Below are 13028 nucleotides of genomic sequence, written 5' to 3'. Positions count from 1 at the left end.
ACACACACAGTATAGGGGCTGGGGTGGATCTGAGCCAATGGCTGAGCAAAGTCTGCACCGATCAAAAGGCAGTGTTTTGTTTTTGTTTGTTTTTTGAGAAAAATGAGAAAAACTGAGAAATGAGAAAAATCAATGAGAAAAACTAAGCAAATGCAATTCTGAAATACACAGAGGTTGTTTAATGAAGGCCTTGGACCCCATCTTAGATCTTTCCATAGACGCTCTGCTCCAAAAATTAAATAATCATGATTCAGACCAATCTTCTCTGAATCTGTGTGAGCTGACATCACAATAATGACCATAATTACCATTGGATGGGAGCTGGAATACATTAAATGACCCTACTTTTCTCTTATTCTGCAAGGTGACATAAGTCTCTTGTAGAAAGCAGGGCACGCTTTCAACATCTACTGAGGACAGCATTTTAGCAATCATTACGTCCATTAAACATGTCTCATCTGATCTTTAATGTAATGTTTTTCCCTTTTTTTCCAGTTCCTCATGCAGGCTTCAACGAAAAACCAGCCATTATCCATGTATGCAGGTCAATGACATGACACTATATTTCTGATATCTATTATCAGTTAATTTAACATTAAAAACATCGTTACCTTAAAAAAAAAAGTGTTTGGAGTGGTTCTCACAATTTTTTAATTATCATATTTCATATGAATTTTATATTAAATATATTTTACATTCAATGTATATATTATTCAGATACTAATATAGAATAAGTATGTTATTCTGAATCTCTGGTGTTTGTTAAACACTGTGCTGTAAATTCTCTAACTTCATTAGCAGGGAAGCAGGTTTAGAGCTGTGGTCTGGTGTGGAGATTATTGGGTGGAGACATTAATCACAGAAAACATGACGGTGAACACTTTGAACCGTGTGTGTACTGTGTGGAGAACAGCGAGTTCTTTGTCAGAGGAGACAAGAGGAAATGTTACGGTGTAAACGATGGTTTAATGATGCCACTGGGAGTCACTCATTTCCACTACGCCACTGCTTGTTTGGGCACGGAGTGTCAACCACATTTCATTTACCCAATTAAGTGTCATTTCAAGTAGTGCCCATTCACATATTCACCCTGCTGCTGCTGACCTTTATATTTTGACTCATTTGCTTTAAAGACATTTTCTTCCTACTACCAGTGTTGTTATTGCTAACTAAGCCTTTAAGTTTTTTTTTTTAATTGAAATAAAGCTGAAATAAAATAAAATATATATAAACATTTTTATTTAAATGTTGTCTTGGCAACTAATTGAAATAAAATAAGTTTAGGTCGAAGTAAAATGACTAAAAATGAAACTAAAATATAAATAAAAAATAATATAATAATATATAAATATAAAATAATATAAATAATAATCTATCTGTCTGTCTATCTGTCTGTCTATCTATCTATCTGTCTGTCTATATCTATCTATCTATCTATACAGAGAGAGAGAGAGAAAGAGAGAAAGAGAGAGAGTTTGTTTATTCATTTATTATTTATTTATTTAGTTAAATGTTAAAAATGTTGTGGTAGAACTTTAAAAATGTTTTATTTTATTTGCCATTTTATTTGTCATCTTTATTTTATATTAATAAACTAATAAATGTATATTTTGCTTACTTTTAATCATTTTGATTATTTAATGTTCATTTATACAAAATAAAATCACACAAAACAGGGATTTTAATTGATTAAACATACAGAGTTTCAAATATGGTAAACCTCATAAACTGAAAAGAAAATGCTTATATTCAGTTTTATCTTATTTTATTATTTGATGACTATCCTCTATTGATGGTCTAGCATCAGAATTGTCAACAGGATCAATGTTAATGAGTCACAACTGACAATACAATTCTTATGCTGCACACTTACTCCTGAACGTGGGTTTGTACCTGTCATCACAGTAAGTAAACTTCATGTCCATGCTGTGGCGACTCAGGAAGGTCTTGCTGTCGAGCGGCGTGTCGATGTTTGATGGATGGGCGATGGGCTCACACATCATGACCACACAGGAGAGCGGCGGCTCTTTAAATCCACACAGCACTCGTGCGGGACAGCCGTTACACACCTTCAGGTGCCCTGTGCAGTGCAGCACCTGAAAGAACAACCGGCACCTTTATTAGCCGCATGACCGACGTCTGACTCCAGGTCAGTGCTTATGGTAAAGAGAACCTATTCACCTTCCAGCTGGCTGACTTGAGGTTGACGGTGCGCCCGCGATTTGTGACTGTACATTTCATTCTCATGAAGAAATCCCTCTCTGTGCTCAGCTCCTTGCCTTTCTTTCCCATGCCTGCAGATTAACACAGACACACAGACACAGACACAGACACAGACACACAACACACAACACACAACACACAACACACAACACACAACACACAACACACAACACACAACACACAACACACAACACACAACACACAACACACAACACACAACACACAACACACAACACACAACACACAACACACAACACACAACACACAACACAGAGAAACGTAAATAGCATCTTCAGTTTAGACATGGGCCAAAAATCCCAGGAAAACATTCCTAGCATTCTCCTTCCGTGCAAACGGAAGCCTAAACTCAACACAAATATTTTTTCTTTGCTTATCAAATTCCAAAAGATCTTACAGCACTTTCAGCTTTCGATATGATCACTTTTATAAAAATAAATGTGTAAGCTAAAACCAAGCAGAATTACAAGCTGAAGTAAAATATGACTGTTTGAACAGTTAATGCATGTCTTGTTCTTAGCGAACAGTTTGCCATTAGGCTTTCCCTCATGTTTTGCACAGAAGTGACAAGCGTTCAAAGAACAGTTTGTGTTCCACAGAAGAAAGAAACTCATTCAGGATTGAAACGACATGAGGTTGAGTAAATGAGGATCAATTTTCATTTTTGGGTAAACCTTACCTTAACAGCCCCCCCCCCCTTTTCTAAGTGTTTTATTTTATTTTATTACCATTTTTGATTCCATTATAATGGTTTAATTTAAATTTTAGTCATCAAAAAGCAAAAAATGTATACAATTTAACAACAATTTAATACAATCTGAAGAAAAACTATTTTTTTAGGGCCTTATGAAATCACTTTTATTTATTTATGTATTTAAAATAATTTAAAATCTTAAATAATTAAATAATAATAATAAAAAATGTTAGTAGTTAGTTTTTTTTTTTTTGTAGATTCCATTCTTTTCTGTTGTAATTTTTTGGGGGATTCCATTTTAATGGTTTCATTTACATTTCAGTCATCAAAAAGCATGTCTAAATAATTGAAATAAGTAAACATATACAATTTAACAACAAATTATTAAAGAAAAATGACATTTATAGGGCCCTCTAAAATCCATTTAATTTTTTCCAAAATTATGCTTTTGAATTTATCTGGAGTCTGTTTCAATGAATATAATTAAAGGTTAATAATTAAAAAAAAACTGAAACGTTTTCTTTGTTTTTCCAGAAATTTTGCGCTGTCTTAATTTACAATTTTTCCAGATTTATGATTTAATACAAATTTATCATCAAAAACGGTGGTTATTAAATAAACATTACTATGTTAATTAATGTTTTAAAATGCAATCAAATGAATATGTAACAATTCCCAATAAAGTGCATTATGCGAGCGGTGTCTTCTTTTGGACACACGACACAGGTGACCACCTGACCCTCTCAACAGCTCGTTTTATTACAGTGAAGGAGGCAACCACCTGAAATAGCACAATGAAACTTGGCCTTAAGAGGTGAGAGGTTATAAGAGGCATGCAAAGAGCAGTCTGAAAGTGTCAAGGTCAAATAAAGGAGACACAGAATAAAAGGGGAAGGGGCTATGGGTGCATGTTTATCTTCAGTTTAGACATGGGCCAAAAATCCCAGGAAAACATTCCTAGCATTCTCCTTCCGTGCAAACGGAAGCCTAAACTCAACACAAATATTTTTTCTTTGCTTATCAAATTCCAAAAGATCTTACAGCACTTTCAGCTTTCGATATGATCACTTTTATAAAAATAAATGTGTAAGCTAAAACCAAGCAGAATTACAAGCTGAAGTAAAATATGACTGTTTGAACAGTTAATGCATGTCTTGTTCTTAGCGAACAGTTTGCCATTAGGCTTTCCCTCATGTTTTGCACAGAAGTGACAAGCGTTCAAAGAACAGTTTGTGTTCCACAGAAGAAAGAAACTCATTCAGGATTGAAACGACATGAGGTTGAGTAAATGAGGATCAATTTTCATTTTTGGGTAAACCTTACCTTAACAGCCCCCCCCCCCTTTTCTAAGTGTTTTATTTTATTTTATTACCATTTTTGATTCCATTATAATGGTTTAATTTAAATTTTAGTCATCAAAAAGCAAAAAATGTATACAATTTAACAACAATTTAATACAATCTGAAGAAAAACTATTTTTTTAGGGCCTTATGAAATCACTTTTATTTATTTATGTATTTAAAATAATTTAAAATCTTAAATAATTAAATAATAATAATAAAAAAAGTTATTAGTTAGTTTTTTTTTTTTTGTAGATTCCATTCTTTTCTGTTGTAATTTTTTGGGGGATTCCATTTTAATGGTTTCATTTAAATTTCAGTCATCAAAAAGCATGTCTAAATAATTGAAATAATTAAACATATACAATTTAACAACAAATTATTAAAGAAAAATGACATTTATAGGGCCCTCTAAAATCCATTTAATTTTTTCCAAAATTATGCTTTTGAATTTATCTGGAGTCTGTTTCAATGAATATAATTAAAGGTTAATAATTAAAAAAAAACTGAAACGTTTTCTTTGTTTTTCCAGAAATTTTGCGCTGTCTTAATTTACAATTTTTCCAGATTTATGATTTAATACAAATTTATCATCAAAAACGGTGGTTATTAAATAAACATTACTATGTTAATTAATGTTTTAAAATGCAATCAAATGAATATGTAACAATTCCCAATAAAGTGCATTATGCGAGCGGTGTCTTCTTTTGGACACACGACACAGGTGACCACCTGACCCTCTCAACAGCTCGTTTTATTACAGTGAAGGAGGCAACCACCTGAAATAGCACAATGAAACTTGGCCTTAAGAGGTGAGAGGTTATAAGAGGCATGCAAAGAGCGGTCTGAAAGTGTCAAGGTCAAATAAAGGAGACACAGAATAAAAGGGGAAGGGGCTATGGGTGCATGTTTTTCAAGGCATGATTGTTATTTCTTCAAATAACCAATCCTCTCCTACGAAGCCATGTGTTTTCTTTACATTAGGCCTTACATACTTGTTTTGGTATTTCTGAAAGTCTGTTTGCAGAAGCGATAAGAACGTTTCTTGAGAGCCTCCAGCTCCTCTTTCTCTATGGCTAAAACCACTACAGTCCAATTCATCTTCATAAGAAAAAAGCCCATAAGAAAGCACGTGAAGTGAATTTTACACCAACCAAGTTTTGAATGTTAAATGCTTTCACATGCTTTTTGTAGGCAATTCAGAGTTTGCATTGAAACTTGCAATTCACGTACATGCACTCAATGTTAGTGCGATCATGCTCGTCATAGTGCGGTCATTCAGCTGATTACATGCAGATTTTCCTTTGAAAACATCAGAGCAATATAACAGATTCCTCTGTTTTCTCTAGGCTGTTCTCTGGCATTCTCACACGCTTTGTCTACATATAGCAGGATTTGAAGCTGAATACACTGAAGTGACATACCGGCTTTGAGGCTGAGGTTATCGCGGATCTCCTCGTGGTCACAGGGGTGAGTGAAATCAAAGATGCTGTGCCCTGTGAGTTCCACCTACAGAGAAAGACATGCAGCTGCTGTCACTGCATTATATGTGAAACTATCCGTTTTTCAGAACAGGTGAATCTCATGCAATCTGTCATTACAGTATATTACACTACCATTCAAAGCTTTGGGATCTTTAGGTTTTTGTTTTGAAAGAAATTAATACTTTTATTTAGCAAGAATGCATTAAATTGATCAGAAGTGACAGTAAAGACTTTTCTAATGTTACAAAAGATTTCTATTTCAAATAAAAGCTGCTTATTTAAACTTTGCATTCTTCAACGAATCTTTAAGAAAGGATCATATATAGTTTCTTCACAGTACTTCATAAACAATATAATAATAATAGCATTTCTTGAGCAGTAAAACAGCATCATGTGACACTGAATAAATCCCAGAAATAAATGAAAATTTACAATATATTAAAATAGAAAACAGTTATGTTAGATTGTGATAATTTACTTTTTCATGCAGCCTTGGTGAGCATAAGAGACTTCCTTCAAGTATTAAAAAATGTTTACCGACCCCAAATGTTTGAATAATAGTGTATATAAGATGAATTATATTTTGCATAAAGAAAACGAATCCTGTTTTAGAACCATGATGATTAAGAAACGATTTAGATTATTTTCATAACCATTTCCCCCAAAATTCCCAATATCTTAATGTTTCTTGTGATTCTCTTTTTCAAGGTCCTCATTTAATTCCTATTACTGTAATACAGCAAATGCTACCATAATTTTATGCTACCATATTTAATGCCATCATAATGCTGCCACTTTTTTATATAATATACCACTACTTATTTTACATTATTGAGGATATTTAGCATTCCGTAAATGCACTTTTTTTTTTTTTTTTGTAAAATGTGACCTGGACATGTTCTTGTGATTCACAAAGGCTATTGATCTTTAATCTTTATCATAATAGCAATTTATCAGATAATAAATAGATAACGGGCCACAGTTCTACAAAACAGCAGCCATGTGTAAGGAAGCAATTGGCGGGCATGAGATAAGTCCAAGAGCTTCTGCAAGGGTACAAAAAAAAGTGACACATCCTTCCTCCCATACAGTGCTTGAAGGAAACGGGCTTGTGCTGTGGTTAATAATGGCATCTCGTCTGCATATGATTAAGTGAACCCAGAGGAAACGAATGCTGAACAGACAAAAAGCTAATAATAACAGGACTAAAGGTGAGAGTATCTGTCTGGATAGTGATTCATTTCACTGCGTACGTTACTGGGCCCGTGTTCGTACTCACCTGTGTGAGACCCAGGAATTTGTTGATGTTCTCTGACAAGAAGATTATGTCTCCGTCTGATGTTACCACGCTAATGAAACCGCCCAGTGACTTCAGATACCAACTGTCCATCAGTCTGTCTACGTCTGTCGTCTCTGTGGCAGTAGCACAGGCTGCAATGGGGCACAAACACGAGAGTTTGAGAATGCATTTGTGCATGTGAGTGTGCGCACACTCGCTAGTCTTGTTCTGACTCTTAATTCCTTGGCGGATGTCCAAAATAAACAACAGCAACTTCATCCTGCTACTCCGAACCCTCCCAACAACACTGACCTCCCTTCTATCACTGCCCTCAGCTCCACACACACACACAAACCAAATACCCACATATAATGACACACAGACACCCACAATGCCCTGCTGTTTGACGGCACTAAATCTGTGCAGTCTTTCAATTTAAAGAGACAAACGCCAGCTGTTATGTGGAAAACCCACATCTGTGAGAAACGTATGGGAAAAGGCCAATATTTGTGGTCATGCTTCTCTGAAGATCACATGCTCTTTTGGAAAAATACATAAACTTATGCAAGGCAATGTAAAGATACAGTATATAGGTAGCACACTCTTTAATGCATGCATGTTCGACTTCTGATACATAAAGCATTAAATAATACAGTGGGGTACAAAAGATTTTAAAGTAGTAAATATATATATATATATATAATTATTTTATTTTACAACTCGAAAATGACAAAATAGGCAAGAAATTTATAAATCAAGTCAAAGAAAGAACTGCATTGCTAACTAGTAGACCCTGCTGTATATATTATACATGGTAATATATAACTGATTGCACAATAAAACAAATAGTTGATTAAGTCAAGTGAGCATTTGGAAAAACCAAAATTCCCACTCGGTTGGTGATACCACCACTGAAATATGGATGGGGTGCCAGAATTTGGTCGAGTCCTGCAGTATATCTGGCAGAGCTTCAAGAGGGAGGTGGACTGGACAAGACATGGAGAACAGAGCGGCTCCACGCTGGGGGATCGGAAGCCTGTGATTGCTCCAGTGTGCTTCCTCCAGATAAGAAACTTTCTCAAGGCCCATTGAGAGCCCAGGGCTGGATTTGGGCCGAGCCTAGAGACTGCGGCCCCAGGAGAATTAGAGTTACGTCTTTGAAGGATTTTTGCCCTGCGGCTTTTATTCTGAGATGAAACAAAACTGCACCCACATTTTGGGTTTCAGAAATTGATCATCTGGAAGAGAAGTCTACTAATCTGAATTCATCTGCTGCTGATAGACATGCGTCTACAAGCGCATATGATCACCTGGGCTAGAAACATTGATACTGACTACTGATATCTCAAGGTCATACAGAACATCTGGCAACATTTTTGCCCATCAAGATTACAGGATGTTTTGCTTTACATAATATGTGCTAAAGGTAATGGGTGTTGTTAATAATGTAAAGCAAAATGAAACAAAAACAAACAAACTAAAAACACAACACAACAGAAAAACAAAACAAACAAAAAAAAGCTAAAAGCACAATCCAAAACAAAACACTTTAAAAACAAACAAAAACCCACAAGACATAACACACAAAAAAACATTTATATAAACACTAAAAAAAATAAAAAAACACAACACCCAAAACAAAATGACCCAAGCACAAAACAACCCAAAACAAAATACATAAACACAATAAACAAACACACATACACAAAATAAAATGAATATATAAATAAATACAAATCATGACTTGAAATAAAATAAATGTAAAATGAAATAAAATAAAATATAAAAAAACACTTCACATTTTCATTTAGTTGAACCTTAAGTGCTAAAATAACTAAAACTAATAAATAAAAGCAAAAAAAAAAAACATATAGACAAAACAAAATTAATTATACTAACTAAAATTACAGTCAAAACAGAAAATATAAAACTAAAATATAATTCAAAATATTAAGAAAAACTATAATATATCAATGATACTAAATAACAATGACGCACAATTTTATGAATACATCCTGAAAACAAATACATAAAAACAAACAAACAAAACAACACAAATGACCCAAACACAAAACACAACCCAAAACAAAATACATAAACACAATAAGCAAACAAAAAACACACACACAAAAAATAAAATAAATAAATAAAATGACCCCCCCAAAAAACAAACACACAACACAACACACACATAACCCAAACACAATAAATAAACAAAACACAAAAAAACTCGAAACACACACAAAACAAAACAAAACAAAACACATAACACACACACAAAATAGCAGAAAACAAAACACAATTAGACCCAAAAACAAAACACAACCCAAAACAAAATGTATAAAAAAAAACACTAAACAAAATAAAAAACAAACGAAACCAAAACAAAACGTAACACAAAACAAAACCAAAACAAAACCAAAAGCTTACAGAAACTGGTCTGAATCCGTACCCACTGTACATCTACAGACCTCTGATCTCTGAACTCTGAACAGAATGAACTGGAGGAAATGGTATCTTGGAGCTTCTTACTGATAAACATGCCCACAACTCTCTCTGCATATAGTTTTCACGCTTAAAATGACATACAGTCCACAATGACAGGAAACCATCATGTTTTGAGTCTGTAAAGTATCATAATTCTAGCAGCAGCAGGAGTGGTGAGTCATTGATTTCAACAAGATTACATAGATTATTTCATAACATATTTTTTGAGCCGCCCATGAACGAAAAGAGCGAATCAGTTGTAAGCATCAGTGCATAGGGACTGGGGATCTTATGTAAAAGGTGTTTCCCATGCACCCTCAGCATGAGTAGGGTGATGGCGGGAGGAGGAGGAGGAGGAGGGATGGATGTGTGGCGCCAGGGTTGGCCTGTGTTTTGGCTGGCCTGAGATGGAGAGCGCCAGCCTTAAAGAAAGCACCAATCATGCTTCCAGCACACAACTCACAGACCTGCTGATAACACTATCTGATGTGCCATCTCATACTGACAGGGCTGCTTTTCAATGTCTCTTTCCCCTCCCTCCCTCCCTCTTTCCATTTCTGCATGTAGCATGAACATGAACATTTGAACTGTTCGAAGTCTTTCAATTGCTCCGAACTGAGGTCGATTCTGCATTCTGACTGCGTACTAATTGTGTTCCCTGTCCTCTTTAGTGTCTGTGCAAACACAAAATGGAATGTCGAATGCAGGGGCTCCTTTGTCCAGCTTCCGGAGATTCTAATTTTATAATAAAGACACACACAATACGAACGTACTCACATCCCCTGAGTACCTGCTCTGGTCTAAGAAACTTTCACAAGATCTGGAGCGGAGCATTCGGTCATCATATACTCACCCTCATGTCATCCAAACCCAATATGATTTTCACAAAAGAGAATATTTTGCATAATGTTTTCATGAGATTTGAATGCTATAGTGGAGGGAAATATTTTCAGCAATAAATTCAGAATTAAATTATTATTTTTTATTTTTTATTTTTATTAACTAAATAAATGTAACTAAATAAATCTAAATAAAAATATTTTTATTAAATAAATCAATTAATGAATATATAAATAAATAAAATTAATCATTACTTGAAAAATTTTAAAATAAATAAAATATTTAGGAAGAAAAAAAAACAACAACTCACATTCACATTTTCATTTAGTTTAACCTGAAGTGCAAAAGACTAAAACTAATAAATAAAAGCAAAAAAAAAAAAACTATATAAACAAAGCAAAATTACTTATACTAACTAAAATTACAGTAAAACAGAAAATATAAAAGGAAAATCTAATTCAAAATATTAAGAAAAAGTATATCAATGATACTAATATAACAATGGCACAATTTTTATGGACTACTTTATGATACTTTTATGTTGCTTTTATGTGCATTATACAGCCTGAATCACAATCCAGGAGAAAAGAGCATTGTCAACATTATGCTAAACTTCTCCTTTTGCTTTCCATGAAAGCAAGCAAACCATAATTGTCCAGAAAAACATGAGGGAAGGAAATAATAACACTCAAATCACTTTTACGTGAACCGTCCCTTTAACACTCACACACATTCATATCTCTTGAAGCTTGCCGTATCCATTATTAAACGTACTCTGTAGGTTTTCATTAAATTGTTGTATTCGTCACATGCCGTCTTTGATTTGTTATATTAGCACCTACAGCTAAACATAATTAACCCAGACATCGTTGCAGCAGGTCCAATATTCACTAACGCAATTATGTCCTTACATAAAGCGCCTCCTCATTTGTATAATACAACAGTTTGTTTACAACTTTAATGCAGTCTGACATCACGACTAAAACATTTCCTCATAACAGTGCAGTGCTAATGACAGTGAACCCAGATAAGAGATCAAACTAGAGCTTTAGAATCTGATTACCAGCTGAGTGCGTATTTGCCACACGGCTCTTTCTTTGACGTGACGTCAAGTAGAGTCGCATGGTTTGTGATGTTGTACTAACACAGGAGTCAAAATGTAATGTGCATTAAAACTAAAATCAATAGGTTTTGTCAGTGCCAAATTGCCAAATCAATACTATAATGTCCAATAATAACAATAATAATAACAGCAACAACAACAACTTTATTTATTTATTTGTTTGTTTGTTTGGACTATTGATGCACAAATATTAAAATTATGGCTGAAACAGATACAATTATCATTATTTTCATGTTTTGGCTGCTAACTGATAAATGGCAGATATTAAAAATGTACTAAATGTAATGCCTATTAAAACTAAAATCAATAGGTTTTGTCAATGCCAAATCAATACTATAATGTCCAATAATAATAATAATAATATTAAATGATAATAATAATAATTTAATTAATTAATTAGTATTTATCCACTTGTTTGTATGAGTTTGACCACATAGTGAAAGAAAAGCATGTCAATGTCTTCATAACTAGGGATGCACAAATATTTTTATCGTGCAGCCCTATACCCAGGCCAGTTCACATGTGGATGAGGGAGTGTGTACCTGAGGTGAGGAGTTTGCGTGTCCGCAGGTAGCTGATGGCCAGTCTCATGATGGAGGCTTTATCCAGATGTGAGCTGATGCTGTGTGGGAGAGGCAGCTGGCGGGCCACTTCATAAAACACCTCCGTCTCCTTACTGCGCCTGCAGCGCGCCGCGTCTCGAGATTTCTCCTTACGCCGCTCTGAGCTGCACCTACAACACACAACAACAGGGAAACATATTAACATATATGTTAACATATAACAATATTTCTTGTGTGTATAAAATCTAAGAAAATAGTGAAATTGTATTGTGCAACATGCAGATACCTCCACAGATGAAAAAAAAATAATTCGGAGGACAAAATGGCAAAGAAAAGCTTGTAAAGACCTTTTTTTTTTTTTTTTTTGGAGATTCACCCATAATAACTAACTGTCGCTTTTCAGCTGACCTTGACATGCTGTTGACAAGTTTTGTGACACTCACTCTGATATTTTCTCATGCTGTCTACAAACACAGACATGCTCAACCCATTTCTCATGAGGTTTCAGAGAATAACAGTCTCTTTGTGCCCTTAACAGTCTTTCTTATTCTCTTATTCAACTCGAGTCACTCTTGCAGATTCAGACATCAGGCCCAAAAACTGAGCCAGTGGAGAAGAGCCAGTGTCCGGCAGGTGCGAATCAATCCCCACACACACACGCACGCACACGCACACACGTACACACACACACACACACACACACACACACACAGATATCCTGAGTTTGACCACATAGTGAAAGAAAAGCATGTCAATGTCTTCATAACTAGGGATGCACAAATATTAAAATGATGGCTAATGTAGATAATATGATCATTATTTGACTGATAAACGGTAGATTTAATGCCAGGTTTATTGAAAATCTATAATATTTTGTCTCAAAAATAGAGTGCACTAAAGCTGAAATCAATCATTTTTTTCGATGCTTTGATGTCCAAACTTTTGCATGTATTTAAAATGTAATAATCTAATATATG

The 13028-nt window shown here is 34.5% G+C and overlaps 1 protein-coding gene across 1 annotated transcript in view; it reads right to left on the bottom strand.

Moving 5' to 3' along the window:
• LOC107699276 (endothelial PAS domain-containing protein 1-like) overlaps positions 1–12467 on the bottom strand; it is a 26678-nt gene extending 14211 nt beyond the window's left edge. Inside the window, exons 1-6 of the mRNA XM_016500488.1 lie at positions 12460–12467; positions 12031–12221; positions 7039–7190; positions 5700–5784; positions 2182–2294; positions 1894–2096 (exon numbers count right to left, since the gene is read on the bottom strand). Coding sequence (XP_016355974.1) covers positions 1894–2096; positions 2182–2294; positions 5700–5784; positions 7039–7190; positions 12031–12221; positions 12460–12467 — 752 coding nt within the window. The remainder of the gene's footprint in view (positions 1–1893; positions 2097–2181; positions 2295–5699; positions 5785–7038; positions 7191–12030; positions 12222–12459) is intronic.
• Between the last annotated feature and the right edge of the window lie 561 nt (positions 12468–13028).

The sequence above is a fragment of the Sinocyclocheilus anshuiensis genome, unplaced genomic scaffold, assembly GCF_001515605.1.
Source record: "Sinocyclocheilus anshuiensis isolate Anshui unplaced genomic scaffold, SAMN03320099.WGS_v1.1 scaffold450, whole genome shotgun sequence".
Lineage (NCBI taxonomy): Eukaryota > Metazoa > Chordata > Actinopteri > Cypriniformes > Cyprinidae > Sinocyclocheilus > Sinocyclocheilus anshuiensis.
Note: the sequence above shows the minus strand (reverse complement) of the source record. Positions and strands in the feature narration are given on the sequence as shown.